General features: G+C 39.5%; 1 protein-coding gene and 2 gene segments (V, D, J or C); all 3 read right to left on the bottom strand.

The window, feature by feature from the left end:
* LOC148526588 (Ig heavy chain C region, membrane-bound form-like) overlaps positions 1–17,754 on the bottom strand; it is a 506,994-nt gene that overhangs the window by 483,136 nt on the left and 6,104 nt on the right.
* Positions 1–17,754, bottom strand: part of LOC148526589 (uncharacterized) — a 74,419-nt gene that overhangs the window by 51,075 nt on the left and 5,590 nt on the right. The gene's annotated exons all lie outside the window — the stretch shown is intronic.
* The window catches only part of LOC148526590 (immunoglobulin heavy constant mu-like), a 21,336-nt gene continuing 4,761 nt past the window's right edge, over positions 1,180–17,754 (bottom strand). Inside the window, 6 exon segments of the C gene segment in view lie at positions 1,180–1,339; positions 7,985–8,079; positions 11,116–11,454; positions 12,063–12,389; positions 12,611–12,937; positions 13,519–13,827. Of these exon segments, the coding sequence occupies positions 1,331–1,339; positions 7,985–8,079; positions 11,116–11,454; positions 12,063–12,389; positions 12,611–12,937; positions 13,519–13,827 (1,406 nt within the window).

Genomic DNA, 17,754 nt, shown 5'->3' with positions numbered 1-17,754 from the left:
ATCACCAAATGACGGTACAGGTAATCAATTAAAATGTATAAACATCTGTAATGGCTTTATAGATATAATTGAGTTTTTTTGCTTTGCAAATATTTACTATCATAATAGTTGCTTGAAAAGAGAAAAATCTTAGGAATTCTTATCTGAATGACAATGTTCTTACAACTTTTGTAACTATCTTTTCTAATGTCTCTCCACAGTACTAAGTAATGTACTTATTAGTGTTGTTACTCATTAACTGATATCTTTTCTGTATCCTATGTAGTCTAAACTGGGTCCATGAGTGAATATACCGCATTAGAAATCACAGTCTGCTAAGAGACTATTTCACCATTGACAATCCTGAAAAAGGTGACATAGGGGCATAAATACTAAGGCTTCTAAAACAGACAAGTGGTGATGTTGTCCATAGCAACCGATCAGATTATCTGTATCATTTTCTAGAATGCAATACAAAATTATAGCTAGCATCTGATTGGTTGCTATGGACAACATCACCACTTGTCTGTTTTAGAAGATTTAGTAAATCTACCCCTAAACCTCTCTCCTCTCCTTTTCCCCATATGCATCAATAAAGCCTCCAGCCTGTAAATCCTCTTCAGTTTACCTCCTCCAGTTCCCAATCAAACAGCTTTAACTTTGTTGACTATGTTATTCTATGTATTCCCATCTCTATTATGTGTCTATGTATTTCAAGAAAACTTTTGCACTCCTCTCCCTTATCCAATATATATATATATATATATTATTATGCAAATAAAGTACATATTTTCTATCAAAATGAGGTGTAAAGTGAGACCCGCCAACTTTTTTAGAAACAGGTTGGAAACATATGCAATGGGAATTTAAACCAATAAAACAAATAGAAAAACATCAGTTTAATAATCATTGCTATTTTATGGCAGGGTACCAACAATAAACCCACACCTTTCAGCCAATGCAGTGTTTAAGGTTAATGCAATAGAAGGACCTCATATGACAATATTTGAATACCTTTTACTTGCTACTTTTGCTATAACCAGTATTTTAGTGTGACATTAGATCAACCATCCATCCATCCCAATAATAAGTTTTTCGAATTCACAAAAATAAGTAACAAAAGACAGTCATGTTAACATAAAATTATCTTTATTGTACTTATTAATCACCTTTCATTTACATTAACAGCAAAAAGCACAGTGAAGCAAAGTTCTTAAAATATTTTATACAGGATGGATATAGCAAAACGTATTTACACAGCTGGAGAGCATAGGTTCTGGATTTCCCGATGGGCAGCTTAGTGCCAAAATACTATCCTTGGACACAATATAGACTTCAGGTTGCAATTATGTTATTTAACCTGTAGAAATAATAAATACAAATATTTAAATCTCCTCTGATCTACTAAGACATGTAAAGATGTATGTATTATTCAGTTGAAAGATTATGCTTTAAAATTGATATACAAAAATAAAAGTACAAGACCAATGGAAAATGCACATACAGACTGAGGGGCTAAATGGTGCCGCTCGTGAAGCATGCGTCATTGCTTTATGACATCGCAGATACTTGGTCATTTTGTGAGGGAGTGTGGCCAAGCCTCTTTACATTAGGCCACACCCAAACATCAGTACCCAGGCCCTTCCAGGCTCCCTACAGCCCTGCTTGGATATAGAGGATTAAATTACAGTATTCTCCAATTTCTGGGTAAATTGAATCTGGGGTTGTCTGTCTATGTGGAGGCCTGTGGGTCAGAGCGACATGTGTCTGCATATGGGGATGTCAAAGTGGCATGTGCGATTGTCTGAATGGCATGTGGAAATGTCAGAGTGGCATGTGGATGTATAGTATGAGGTGATGTCAGATTGCCATGTGAGGTGTTTGAGTGGTACGTTCACGACATATGGGGATGACAAATTGCCATGTGTGGTGTCTGAGTGATATGTCAAGGCATGTGAGGTGTCTGAGTGGTATATAGAGATATATGGTGACATCAGAGTGGCATGTGGGGTTCTCTGAGTGGTATGAGGAGACATATAGTGATGTCAGAGAGGCATGTGAGGTGTCTGAGAGGCATGTAAGGTGTCTGAGTAGTATATGGAGACATATGATGATGTCAGAGAGGCATGTAAGGTGTCTGAGTAGTATATGGAGACATATGATGATGTCAGAGAGGCATGTAAAGTGTCTGAGTAGTATATGGAGACATATGATGATGTCAGAGAGGCATGTGAGGTGTCTGAGTAGTATATGGAGACATATGATGATGTCAGAGAGGCATGTGAGGTGTCTGAGTGGTAAATGGAGACGTGATGATGTCAGAGAGGCATGTGAGGTGTCTGAGTAGTATATGGAGGCATGGGGATGTCAAAGTGGCATATGGGGTTGCCTGAGTGGTATGTGGAGACATGCAGGGAGTGGTATGCGGAGACATGTAGGGATGTTGGAGTGGCATGTGGAGTGGTCTGAGTGGTATATAGTGATGTCAGAGGGGCATGTGAAGTGGTACATCAATTTTTATATGTCATCTACTTCTCTCTATGGGCCTCATTTATCAACAAGTTTTATCATTCGCAATGAGTGCTAAATCTTGTTGCGTATGATAAAGGGTGCTCCAGCCAATCAGCTCCCAACTGTCATTTTTTCAAACAGATGACAATTAGGAGCTGATTGACTTGAGCACCATTTATCATACGCCACAAGTTTTAACCCTTGCTGCGTATGATAAAACTTGTTGATAAATTAGGCGCTATAGTTTTACATGTAAATGTTATTATTACTTGACGATAAATGAGGATTTGGAAATAGAATAAAGGGGGGGAGGGGGAGGAGTATTCAGACCACTCAGAATTAAACATTAACTTAGGAAGGATTCGTAATAAAACAGTCTGATTGAAAAAGCAGTTACAAACAAATGGAGTACTTTGGGCAGAACTAGTTTAGGAGAAGAAGGAGGTAGGGAAGGTGGGGGTGTTAGTAAGGGGAGGGCGGAAAGAGGGAAGAGGGGATGAGCCTGGCTGCTCACATATCTATTGAGGGGATCTTACTAAGTTGGTCAGGGAGATCAGATGTTTGACATTTGCAAGGACATTAATGGACTAAGCTGGTGATTGATTCTAAACTGTGTACCAGCCATACCTTGTTTAGGTGGCGGAGAGATTTTCTAGTTTGCCACACTGAGAATATGGCCGATTAACTGAGCCTTGCAGGGAACGTCTATATTTCAATATATCCAGTGTTTGGCATTTTATAATACTTTGCAAACAAAAATAATGCCACTCCCCTGTCCGTATTGGCTCAGTATGATACCAGTTCAAGTAGTCTACCCTTATAGCATATACAATCTGAACCTAATAGCTGTTGTAGAGTTTATAATTTTTATATGGTAATTCCAGCAGCACAATAATGGTAACATTTTAATGTAGGAGCATTAAATTATATGTCTACTCATTTTGTTAATAATCCATGCACCACAGATTAAAAATAAGATGATTAGTAAAAGTGTTTAGTTATTTTATGTACATTTAACCTCAAAGGTGCGTGTTGTCATTTGGTTTAGACAGCAACTAAAGTAGAGGGGTGTAGTAGGTATTACAGCTGCCGCACGGCCGACGGTTCAAATACCGACAATGGAAGCCTGGGAGGGGTGAAGATCCCGATCACTAATTAAGGTATCGCTAACCTAATCCCCCCATCCCTAACCCTCCCTTAGGGGTGCCTAACCCTAGCCTCCCCCCCATGTGCCTAACCCTAACCCCCCTCTAAGAGCCTAAACCTAACCCCCCCTTCCCCGCAGCCTAAACCTAAGTCTCCCGGGGGGGTACCTAACCCTAATCCCCCATTCTCCTATCCTAAACCTAACCATCCCGGGGGGCTGCCTACCCCTAAGTCCCACCGGGAGCCCCAAACCTAACCCTCCCCCCCCCGCAGCTGTCCGCGCCCGGCTTACCTTCGTTCGGTATGCCGGGTGTCTGGCTCTCGGCATAGGTCTAATGACAGGCGTCGGGATTTCGACGCCTGTCATTAGTACTTTGCCGGTATTAGACAGTCGGGAAGCCGGTGGATGGTATTTAGACCGTCTGCTTCCTGACTACATCCCAAATAGAGCCCTCCTCATTCCTTGTATAAACTACCATAAACATTTGTGTATGGGTTTTGTGCACTGTAAAATACAAATATAGTCTTTTTAAAGCAATATTATATATACCAACATGTAAAACACAATAATTCAGACTTGTATAGCAAGACAATTGGCATGCATTTTTTATGTTGAATGATTATCAATCAGTGTAGGGACCTGAAGATCCTTCACAGCCTGAAAAATTATGTGAATAATTCGGTTTTTAACCTGTCTAATCCTCCCGACCATTATTCAGCTAACTTCAAGTTGTGAATGGAGATAGCCTCTATATATCATGTAATCAGTGTATGGGAGCACTGTGATTATTGGGGCAGTCGCTCCTGCCCTCTTCCCTGTTGGCTAGTCAGCTGGACTATTGTGCAGTGTATGGCAAGCTTAGGGTTGTATTGTTTTACAGAGATCTTTAACATTGTATTAAACTAACAGTAGATTTATCTCTACTGTATGCCAAGTTTTGTTGTAGCCAATATGGGGGAGGTGGCTATGATTACAAAATCTTCAAAAAGACTTCACACAGGTCAGCTTAAATATTTGGCTTACAAGTAAAGAGGTTAAAACAACTATAATATATACATTATTTTTTCAACAGGAGGCAACGGAAAATTAAATAAGTAGATAATTAGCAAAGTATAATCTTACTAACAAACAGGGGTATGGAAATGTATGGACTTTTCTATGAAGCAAGTTATGATAACACAACTATGGGGTCAATCCTATTATGTGCGAATTGTGAGGTGCGAGTTGCTATTTTCACTTCGAATTCGCATAGCAAATTAATTTTGCAATCCAATTAGCAACTTGCACTGAATCAGTCAAACTGAATTCACAACTTTCCACTCGCACCTCCCTGAGGGTGAGAGATGGAAAGGAAAATCTTTATTTTAAGGTTAATATGTCGTAACACTGTGCTGAACCCCTAATGACTAATTAGGCATTTGGACGTTTACAATTAGCTTAATTAGTCCAATAATTACATGTAATTTTTGGGGGTAAAAAAAAATCATCAAATGACCCAAAAATCAACTTTTTCGTTAGTTTAGGCACCCAAAATTTAATTACAATAATTTTTTGGTTGAAAAATAATTGTTTTTATGATTTTGTTTACATTTTTCAAGGTGCCCTCAAAGTACCCCAAAATCATCATTTTTTCCTACTATTTTTTTGCATTTTTCGTTTAATTTATTTGAAATGAAATCAAAAGTTTGTTTTTTATAATTTTCTTGCATTTTTAAAAAGCACAAATCAGCCATTTGACACCATTTCAAAACCTACAGTAACTTCCAAATGGCCACAAACACCCTTCTATACAGTCCTGATAATTAAATTATCCATTTTGGGGGGTCCTGGATGGTCTCCCCACATTTTCATGCATTTCTCGCAAATCTCATTTGGAAGTCAATTCGCACCTCTCCGCTGCGAGTAGTGCGAATAGACATTTTTAATTGGATTGGAGAATTCTTGGGAGAATTTGCGAGAAAGAAACTCGCTACTCGCCATTCGCACCTAATAGGATTGACCCCTATATCTTTAATTAGTAGTGGTTACAAATTATGTTACAGATGGTAGTAGGTACAGATTCAACTAAGCGGTTGTGCACATTGTGAGAATTACAGGAGGAAAACTTCTCTTGCTCTTCATCGCACCTTTATGGGGTGTGAGCACAAACGAGTGAGGTTTTCTTGCTGGATAACTGGCATTTTATTAGTGAGCAAGATTCCAATGGAACCTCATGGTTAATTGAATCTCCCCCTAATTGTCAACAAGAGCATTTTACATCTTTGTATAACATTCAATATGGTCAAATTATTCAAAATTTAGAAAAATGCAACATTTACTTTATGTTTAGGTGAAATCATTCCCAATTCTGTTTTGTGCTTATCCATTTTTATAGTATTTTCCCTAATTCTAATTGTATGCAGAGGCGTCACTGAGTGTGGTGACACCAGGCACGGCACTTACCAGTTTACGAGGCCACGCCTCCTGATGTGTGCAATTTAGGGGGCATGGATGCATGTCACACCCCTGTCCTCATCATGCTGGGGGCTTGCTGATCCCTCTGGGAGCTGCTGGGAAACCCCCAGCCTCTCCCAGCACTGTGCGGATGACGCACATATGCACTCATCATCCATCAGCACTGCAGCATTGTTTGGTGACACCATTCAAGGGGATAGAAAAGAGAGGGGGGTTTAACCCCCTATTGTTCCTCAGCACACTGAATTATACTAGCAACAATATATGAACACTATATGGTAATAGAATTTCAGAGATATTAGTTGCATGCATTTGCAAATACATGGGATGCTGCTAGGCCTCGTCAAGGCTTCTCTGTCACTAGCAGTCCCTACACTAAACGGTTCACGTCCGGGGCGCAGAGCACCCCAAAACTACGTCCAGCCCAGGACCCCCCCAGGGCATCACACGAAAAATGGAAAAAGAGTGACAGTGCAGTGTAAAGTATAGTAGTGTGCAAGTAATTGTCCAATTGGTGTATGCCAATTGGCATACATTACATTTGGGGTGAGCGTTTGGGCGTAGGGCCGCCGAGGCTGCTCTGGCTGGGCCTCCTGAGGGCATCACCACTTAATACACATAGTTATTTTTCACATCACCTTTTTATGTTTGTTTATTATTCATGTAATTTTTCACATATATTTTAACCCCTTAACACTTAGTAATTACTTGCACACTACTATACTTTACACTGCACTCACTCTTTTTCCATTTTTCGTGTGATGCCCTTGGGGGGTCCTGGGCTGGACGTAGTTTTGGGGTGCTCTGCGCCCCGGACGTGAACTGTTTAGTGTAGGGACTGCTAGTGACAGAGAAGCCTTGACGAGGCCTAGCAGCATCCCATGTATTTGCAAATGCATGCAACTAATATCTCTAAAATTCTATTACCATATAGTGTTCATATATTGTTGCTAGTATAATTCAGTGTGCTGAGGAACAATGGGGGGTTAAACTCCCCTCTCTTTTCTACTTGGTATGACCCCTCCCTTTCATGCACCTGAAAAAGTACTACCTGATTGATTGAGCAGCTGCCATTTTCTGTTTACCATTCAAGGGGATGACACCAAAGTAGCAGAGCAGCTCTGCTATTTTGGTGTCACCCCTTTGGATGGTGTCACCCAATGCAGCCTGCACCCAGGGGCGCCGAAAGGGGGGCGGGTACTATTTACCTTAACGGAAGGGGCTGAGCCAGGCTTGCCAGCTGCTGCATGCTGGGCTGCAGTGGGAGACTGCTAGCAGCTGTTGAGCAGCAGCCGCAGCAGTCTCCTATGCCTGTGGGGGGGAGCGATCACACTGATCACGCCCCCCTGGCTGTGATCTGGGCTGAGGGTCTCACGGCGCCCCCTCCCCATAAGCGTAGCACCGCTTTGCAGCACTGTACAAATAGTTATTTACAGTTTTACTTTTAATTCCTGAGCGGGCGTGACATCGTCTGCTCAATTAAGCCACGCCCACTTCCACGAGGCCTGGCACAGCTCTCTGGACCGCTGCCCGCACCCCCCAAGTGATGCCACTGATTGTATGCACACACTGTAATTCCCTCTATACATAAACACTCCAATTAACATCTGTTTTTAACTAGTTTACCAGTCATTTAAAAATAATATTTATTATTTGTCGGTTTTTTGATGACAATATCTAATTGCATGTATTCTTTCTTCTACTGTACCTTATTAACAATTCCATATTTATTATCTACTTTCTATGCTTATCACATTTTGACACACCAGATCTTTATACAACTAATGAATATAACTTGCATACATTTGGAAGTACATGTTCCCTTCACTTTGTACACCCATTTATTAGGCAATTTAGAATCAGTTAATCACCACATATCCCTATGGATCACACCTTGAACAGAGTGACTGTTGCACTGTAGAGGAGACTCAGGAGGAAGAGCACAATGAAGGTAGAGGCTGTGGTCCACAGGTTGTCATATTCCTCCCCTATAAGGACAACAAAAATGTTAACATGAATTAATTATACAAATTAATGTGCAAAGTTTGGGAAGTGGGGGGGGGGAGGGTATCCTACTGCAATACGAGGCATACATGTGTCCATACATACAAGCATACGTACATATACAGTATACAGGTCAGATTCTCATCTCCAAACATTTCATATTTAGGAAAGATTACTAGGGTAAAAAGACACATTTTGCTCACGTACAGTCCTGAATAGCTCTTGAAACAGTAACAGGGCCTGTGAGCCTATGAGGACTCTAATGATAAAGGGGCGGATATGCCTGGATTTAGGAAACAGTCTATTTTTAAAGGCTTTGAGCTTCATATTAAGAAAAACCACATGACTGGGAACATATTGGGGATATGGTCAGCCGTATACTGAAATAATGGCCCACTAGACTGAGAATTGTTGAAACACTTTTAAATAGTCTCCAAGGGCTCACAGGTCCTTGTCCTTTTTTTACATCTACTGCTCATAGTGTCATCATGAGATTAGTTTAAAAGCTTTTCTCCCATGGTGACATCTAGTCAGGTAACTTTTTCATATGCGCTCCAAATATTAGATGAGATAGTAGAAAAGAATGTGAAGTGTAAAATTCACATCTTATATATGATTAAAGCAATATTAGGAACTGGGGACTGAATGGTCTAAGACCGATGAAAGTAATACTGGTCTCTTAATCATTATTGTAAATGTGAAATAGTCCATTCCTATTGATATTGTGCCAAGTTTGAAATATAGTTTTACTTTGGACCATATAATTAATGGGCTGAACTAATATATTGCAAAAATTTATCTTACTATTAATGGATTACAGAATTATACCTTTACTCTAATAACTTAAGCTCCTGGCCCTATATTCACTGCTTGTAGCATACACATGAGTATATTTTGTGTCACTGAAGGAACTCCTGATCTGTTAATGAAGCTTTATAATAAAATTAGTATGAACTGTGTTAACTTTAATTATTCATTATGAGCTTGCCTGTTTCACTATATAGGCCTATGAGCTCTTCTACAGCAGAATGCATTGTCAGTAACAATAAACTTATGGCTCTCTGTACATGCTCTTCTCTTTTTCAGTTGGTTTGGAGTAATCAGTTGATCACTGACCAGGTAGAAGGTGTGAAGACTGAAGAAGAACAATCATGGACCAACACGCTAATTAATATTTATTAGAAATTATGTCTTGGACTGACCAAATTCTAAATACTGTCCTCACCTTATCAAGATATGGCTTATGTATTGTGCACGCATTAGCTTATATTTATTGTGAAATCAATGAAACATGTATAAATTGTATGCGTTCCAATGAGTTATCTTGTTGCTCTATAGTCACAGTAAGAGCAAACTGGTCAATCTATTCGGGCCCTATTATTTATTGATGGAAAGATCTATGTATTCATGTTTAAATTAAATTCCTTTATTATAGCTTTTACCACTACATATCCAGGGAGTTTGTTAAATACGTACACTGCCTCTGCTAATCAGTCTCTTACAGTGTATAGTAATCTGTTACAAGGGCAAGCCATGTCAAAATGGGCTAAAAGATCATTTCCGTGGTTCACCCAATTGTTTTCTAGTGAATGTCCAGACACCCTTCTACGTTACCTTCACTTTAGCTGCTAATGACCCTGCTAGGTGGCATATATTTCTGTGTTTTTATTTACACTCATAACATTTATCGGAAGCCCTAAACCACTCTCCCAAACAGGACACCGATTATAGGAATAAAATGATTCCAAGGCAACCATCAATATATGCAGATGTACTGGAGGGCAGCTTTCTTGTTTACAAGTTGGCAGCTTATGTTTGCTGACATTTGAAACCTATTTGTAGTTTTAATTAGAAATGTACAAACTGTAAAGGCTTTCTTTGCAGTTACTGTGACTTGGTCACCTCATCATTTATATAATTTATATTCATAGATAATTACTAACCTTATCACGTGCTAACAAATGTATAATATAATCCATTAAATATATCCAACAGTAAAGTTCCTATAATAACTTTTTGTTTTCCTGATGCAAAAGTGCATCTGGTTATGTTAATACATTTTAAATGCTAAAAAAATATATGACGTATGATTGATTTAGTCATGTGCGGAGACATTAATAATAATAAATCAAAGATTTATTTAAACCTTATTTTGGTTGGTATGATATTAAATGACTACTACTGAGAAACCAGATAATACATTTATATACTGTATATGATTTGCAATTATTTGCAGGTTTGTCACTGGATAATGCTTACTTTCATTTGCAAATTCTGTTTTTATAATTAATATTCAGGTGTCCCAGGAAGGGTAAAAGGACAGTCAGGATTAAATATATGTATTTATTACTTTTTTGCCTAGTCTTTTATTATGTTAGACCAGGTTAAAGTTGTATAAATTACCTTTACTGATGATAGTATAAGAAATTGTGCTATACGTATGTTCTGCAAATCATTGTAATGTTCTAGGTGTTACTTATTTTTTTTTATATAGATAGGTTCAATCTTGTTAAAAATATTTTCTTTTTTGCTATTTAGTATGTATGTCAATAAAATTGTTTATTATTTTCTACCATTAAACTTCTGTAATTGTTGGTTAGGATATGCTATAGATTTGTTAAATGAGACCTCAGGGCCCGGGTACACCAGGTGAAAAATTACACTGTACAAGAATGGGACGTGAAAACTGAGGAGGTCATGGGAAGCATTAAGCAGATGGAATTCATTGTTAATTCTGCCCTAAACCACACAAGAATGACAGCCGCACACATTCCATACATAAAGACAAACATTTTATAAATTGATTTTTTTATTTCTACTTTTCAAATGCAGACAGGATTCATTGAAGTTAATGTACAAAAGCAGACCAACAAACACCCCGATGGCACTTTTCCTCCCTCCTCCTTCCCATTCCACACATCACGTAGGGAAGAACAAGAGGCAGTGTTATCAGGTCTTTTATAAGGATTGTTAGCAGGTATCAGACATAATGAGGGACACATTCACGGATGTTGGTTTACCGGAAGTTTTGTCAATGCTCCTTTGGGTGGCCTGTAGAGGTAGTGATTCATGGCCAGCCAAACAGGTATAAATTTGACCAGAGTTCCAATCTGCAACATTTAATATAGTCAACTTGCTGATAGTAAAATAGGTTTTCTCTCCAGAACGAGTGGTCTCTTCAATAGGTGCAGTATTGACTACATTTACTTCTTCCACTTTATCTCCAATCAGCCACTTGACGAATATATCCTTTGGATAGAAGCCTTTCACCAGGCATAACAAGGTGAGGTGTTCTCCCATATTAATGTCATCTTGGTGTGGTGAGTAAAGTAAAACTTGGGGAGTTTTAGGTGCTTGTCCTAGAATCAAATAGTAAGAACATTAAAGAATTGCTAGAAATGCTTTTCTGAGCATAATTGTAGAACAACTTAGTACATAGAGGAACATTGTATAGAACAAGCTGAAAATGCTCTAAAGGACATTCTGTGTGCAACTACAGGATGATCAAGCATCTATTGTGACTTGCATTAAAATTTTGCAGATGATTATATCAAGAGTTTGTAACCTTACGCTGATTCTGATCCACATATTCCATGTTTCTCAGTGCCATGTTGATCTTATGGTAGACATTCTATAGTAACAGCTATCCCTGCTAAAACAGCATGTCTTATCTTCAGAGTAACCTCTGAAAACAACTCTATAAATTATCTGAGAAGGCTGAACTGTGCTGGACTGACTGCTGAGCATCCTTTAAAAGATGCATATCTGTGATCGATATGAGGACTGGCCCTTACTGACTGATTCAAGCATTCAGCACAAATCAAGTGGTGCCTGGAATTCACGAGCTATGCTTAATTTAAAACTTGAACATAAAAAAATAAATAAATGTAGTTGTAGATATTCATGGCCTCATGTTAAAGTTGCACATAACGTAGGACAAAGGAACTTCAAATGGAGAAAAACTCACCATTTTCTTTAACAAGAGTGACCTGCATGGGAGTGGCAAGTTCAGGATGCCTCACTATGCATGTAAAGGCTTTTTTAAGCCAATCATCAACACACACAGAAGTGACAGCCTTAGCAGTGTATGTGCCATTCTCATGGTACACTGGGCTTTCAATCATGGTGTTAAGTTTTGTCTCCGAGGCTTGTTCATACCAGGAGATGTCTAATCCATCGACACTTCCCATGTTTGTAACTAAACAGGTGAGTGGAGCAGTTTTTGTAAGAAACATTGTCTCAAAAGAAGGAGGAATAGCAATCACTTGGAGGCTGTCAGGTAGAACCATTGTATCTGAAAAAATAATAGGAAAGTTACTCAGAGGATTGCCCACTATGGAAAATAATATCCTTTGCAACATCTTTCTGAATATATTATTATAACGTTAAAATATTAAAGTTTAACTAAAAAGTACAATATACTGACTAATTCGGAATATTGAGATAGAAATTTTAGGAATATTTATGTGTGCTGACAATATTTTTTATGTTTTAAATGAAATTTGCAGAACTTACCGCAAACTTGGGATTTGCTCAAATTCCTCATTTCTAAAAAAACGGATGGAGGATGTTCCACCACACATGTGAATACTGCATCCTCATTCCAATCTTTTTTAGGTGCTGTGATGAACGACCTTATAGTAAAATTTCCATTACCATCTGGAGATACTTCTTCTGTCTCGATATAAAAGTTGGTCTCTTTATGGTTCACTCGCCATGACACTTTAATAGATGGAGGAGAAAATCCACCAGCAATACAAGCAATTACGCCTTTGCCATTCATTTCCAAGTCATATTTCAAGGGAGGATTCATGGTCACTGTTGGCTCCCTTGGGTTATTACCTGTGGCCGAAAACAATACATATTTTTGAGAGTCCGCAATTATCTATACGATCATGCATTTATTTATATACAGTGTGGTGATAGCATACAATAGCATACTGAATACATTGTTCTATTTCAATTTGTTAAAAGTGCTCCTACAAGTTTGGTTAACGGAAAATCAGTAATTCTACTAGATAGGAATAAAACAAATCAACATCATTGGCGGCTGTAATTATAAAGATGCCAACAAGTTGTTGTTTTGATTGACAAATATTAATTGCACTGTGTGCTGTGTATGTTGCCTTAGCATGCTAACGGCTTAGCTACTCAGCTACTTGTTTCATTGTAGCATCAGTAGTGAATTGAAATAACATTTCTTGTGGAGAGTTATTATAACAATGATTGGGAGGAAGGGGTTCACCCAACATAAATTTTACCTGTATGTATTAAGAAAGCAATTCTGGATGACAGGGCAAAGTCTATACAAATGTAACTAGAATCCAAAAGATAGTATTCTATCTAGAGATTTTGTACAGTGGTAACATATCAATAATTCTATATTTTTAAATTATACTATGATAGAAATGTGAGATTCTTACCTTTAGGCAGAACTACTCCCAAAGCCTTGGTGTTTGCTGCAGTTTTGGCCACGCAGTAAAAAGTATCAGCCTTATTCCAGCTGTCAGATGTCACTTTTATTTGGGAGCCTGCTGCATAGGTGCCAGTCGTTTGCAACACGGAATTATACTTCTTGAAGCCATTGGTAAAGCTGTTGTTAGACTTATCTGTCCAGCTGAAGCTAATAGAGTCTGGAAGGAAATCTTTGGCCAGACAACCTATGGTGACGGTGGACTCCTGAGACGTGCCGCAAGAAATGAGTGGAAAGAGAGACGGAGCCGACTGTTCAGCTGAGAATACAAGCAAAAGGTGGAGGGATGAGTACTGTGGTTAGAAGTTGCAGATTGGAGAAAGCTAGAAAAAGAAGCTTTGGGAAAATGTGACCTTGACTTCAAGTGGGAATTAGTTTTAAAAGAGTTTTGGGTGAAGATGGTGTGATAGGTGGAACTAATATGTCATAGTTGAAGTTCAAGTGAGGATTAGCATTTAATTATTAGTAGGCAACATTTGTTCATATCTGAAAAGTAAATTGACACTGTAGCTCTTATATTTGAGGCCTTAAACACTGCACCAGATGAAAGGTTCTATCCACCAATACTGTATAAATATATAAACAATCACTGTTGATAAAGTTAATGCAAAGGATATTTTTTTCTCAGTAGTGACAATAAATATTGTTTATTTTATTTTTGAGCTAAACTTTCATTGGTTACTGCTTATCAGAGCTTTCAATCTCATGTTTACAGCATTTGAAGTACATGGGCATACAATACAATACTTGCTCCTCTCCAGTCATTGGCTGATTTGTCATACTCTTCAATAGATGCTTCCCATGACATACATGCCATTGCCCAGCATTTTCTGCATATGTTACCACTCACACAGTGCACACACATCAGCTTTCTGTCCTTAGTGGCTTCCATGCATTGCACACAATAAACTTTCAGATTTTGGAAGTAAGTAACCTGCGGCTCTATAGCTTCTGTAAAGATGCACTTCCCAGCATGTTCATGTCACTTACATCATAATATAATCCAGGACTAGGCAACCTGTGGCACTCCAGCTGCTGTGAGCTACACATCCCAGCATGCCCAGCATGTACACAGCAGCTGTAGTGCGACAGGTTACCTACCCCAAGAGCTCCTCATTATTATACAATGACGTGAGTGGTGTGATATGCTACAACTAGTGATCAGTGTTTTAATATAATCAATGTATTTGTTCCCCTGCCTGAGCAAGCTGGAAATGAACTGAACTTGTGAGGGACAATCCATTGTGCAGATTGAACTGATTATTAAATTCTCAATGCAACCCATCAGGATGTGGTTAGCCTGTAAAGGTGGCAACACTGACCCTGCTGAATTATTAATCTGGGGTCAGACACCATAAGGCCAACTTGTGAAAGTACTGCTTTGTTAAATGATTTCAAACACAAGCTCATATTGTCATCTGGAAACAGCATATTGTGGGCAGTCAGATTGTAATTTAGTTAGCTCTAACTTTTCGTTTAACGTTAAAATCTTATTATATAGATTTACCTAAAACATGACCCACTCCTGTTGTGTTATACATTAGCACAGAGTAGTACATGGCACAGAGGCCCTGATTCAGAGCCGGACGCTCTGACAGAGTGCTCTCTCTGAATCAGGGCCGGGCTATTTTTTTTTTTAGAACAGCCTCCTGGCCGCTCGCAAAGCTCTTGGTGACCACCCACAGCTATAGCGAGCGGCCAGGAAGATGGTTGTGATGGTCAAGACCATCGCAACCATCGGGCTTGCAACGAGACCCTTGTGGTAGGTTCTCGTTGCCGCAAGCCCCAGAGAGATTTCGGCTCTGACAGAGCCGAAATCTCTCCCACTGACATCACTCGTGATGTCAGTGGGGCCGGCCCCAAGCGGAGGCGTTCACATGGGAATGCCTCCATTTGGGCAGCCACTCCCCCGGCCCGCCCACCAAAGGGGGCGTGCTGTCACTCAACATCGACAGCATGCCTCCTTTGGTACGAGACCTGGAGCGATGGATTGCCCGTCGCTATCCGGGTCTCGCGGATGCGCAAGACGGAGCCGGCTCCGTCATGCGCTCTGAGCCACCATCGACCCGGTTGCGAGCGCTCAGCGCTTGCGGCCGGGTCTGAATCAGGCCCTGAAATCGATGCAAGTACTCATATAGTATCCATATATCCACAACTTTAAATAGAGGAACATCCTACTTCACCAGCACCCCCATAAGCAGAGAAACATGTGGGAAAAACACTTTTTCTTCAACTTTTGAATAAACATTGTTCAATAATTATACCATTTACAGACTTTAATTCTACACAAGTACCTTGAATAAAATCTAATTGTGCTATGCTTTAGGTCAGTGGTTCTCAAACTCGGTCCTCAGGACCACACATGTTTTGCAAGTCACACAGCAGGTGCACAGTGTACTCATTACTCACTTACTGACACATTTTAAAAGATCCATAGGTGAAGCTAATTATTTCAATTGTGATTCTGTCAGGAGACCTGGAAAACATGCACTGTTTGGGGTCCTGAGGACCGAATTTGAGAACCTGTGCTTTAGATCAGTGGTTCTCAAACTCAGTCCTCAGGACGCCATACAGGTCACATATTCCAGGTCTCCTGGCAGGAGCACAAGAAAGAGTCTCTGGGGTCTATTTACTAAACAGTGTTAGGAGATAGAGTGAAAAGTGATAAGGTGCCAGCCAATCAGCTCCTAACTGCCATCTCACAGGCTGTGTTTGAAAAATGACAGTTGGGAGCTGATTGGCTGGCACCTTATCACTTTTCACTCTGTTTCCTAACACTGCTTAGTAAATAGACCCCTTAGTTACTCACTGACACATTTTAACAAATCCACAGATGGAGCTAATTATTTCACTTATAATTCTGTGAGACCTGGAAAATATGCACTGTTTGGGGTCCTGAGGACCAAGTTTGAGAACCTGTGCTTTAGATATTTGTAAATCATGTGTTTTAGAAAGTTCTATACTGTCTGTACCTTAATCTACTAGTATGAACGTACTGTAGTTACCGTTACCTGGCTACTAGCAATGCAATGAATATACATACAAGATCCTCATAACTGCCTGGTGATTACTGGAGCTATTACATACCGTATACACAATATAAACGGCATCTATAGCAGGTTGTATTACAGAAACCACGTCCTACATACAGTAGCTCCTATTGTCTCATGCCTGCACTAGCATAATACATACTGTACAATGTATATGGAGCTTGCTCTTTAGCTGACTAATCTACATGTATATGGCAGTTACAGTTTGGTGTGCTATATAGACTCCCTGTATATTTAACCTGGGTATAGGCCAAAAAGCAGAATTTCTCCAGATCTAGCTGAACTGTAACCCTTTACTGTATCATATCCCATGTATATACATAATTCATTCTTCATCCAATTGAGCTGAGCATTAAATAAACGCCATAATTCAACCAGACTACTGCTTCCCAAAATTCTCTACATGCAACACCTGCAAAGCTGCATACAAAAACCGTCCATCACCTGCACTTTCTGCTAGGCTAGTGGAAATTTAGAGGCAATAAAGCTGTATACCAGTGATTCCCAACCTCGGTCCTCAATGCACTCTAAAGGCCCCCATACATCAGCAATTGATTGCAACAATCTTGTAATTTGCAATCGATTGTGTATAAAAATCTTTCCCTTTTTCAATTAATTGTGGCAATTCTGCAATCTGCATTCGATTGAAAAAGGGAAAGATGTTTTATACACAATCGATTGCAAATTGCCCGATTGCTCAATCAATTGCTGATATATGGGGGCCTTTACAGTCCTGGTTTTAGTGATTTCCATGATTGTGCGCAGATGGTTAAATCAAACTAACTGAGGTACTAATTAAATCACTTGTGCTCAAGTATGGATATCCCTAAAACCTGGACTGTTAGTGTGCCTTGAGGACCGTGGTTTGGAACCCCTGCTGTATACAGTACTTACTGTAGGTGTCAGTGCCTGCCGTCTGTGCACCGGACCTTACACTGACCTAAATTCTGCTGAGCAGTACATTACCTGACCTGATTTCTGCTGAGCTGTACAGTAGCTGACCCATTTTAATTTAGTTGTACAGTACCTGAAACAAATTCTGCTGAGCGGTGCATATTCTGAGCCGCTTGCTGCTGAGCTGTACTATATCTGGCCCGATGATTTTTGCTGAGCTGTACAGTACCTGATCGCTTTCT

Source organism: Taudactylus pleione, unplaced genomic scaffold (assembly GCF_031769625.1).
Source record: "Taudactylus pleione unplaced genomic scaffold, aTauple2 ptg000095l, whole genome shotgun sequence".
Classification (NCBI taxonomy): Eukaryota; Metazoa; Chordata; class Amphibia; order Anura; family Myobatrachidae; genus Taudactylus; species Taudactylus pleione.
The sequence above is the reverse complement of the archived record's forward strand: the minus strand, read 5'-3'. Positions and strand labels throughout refer to the sequence as shown.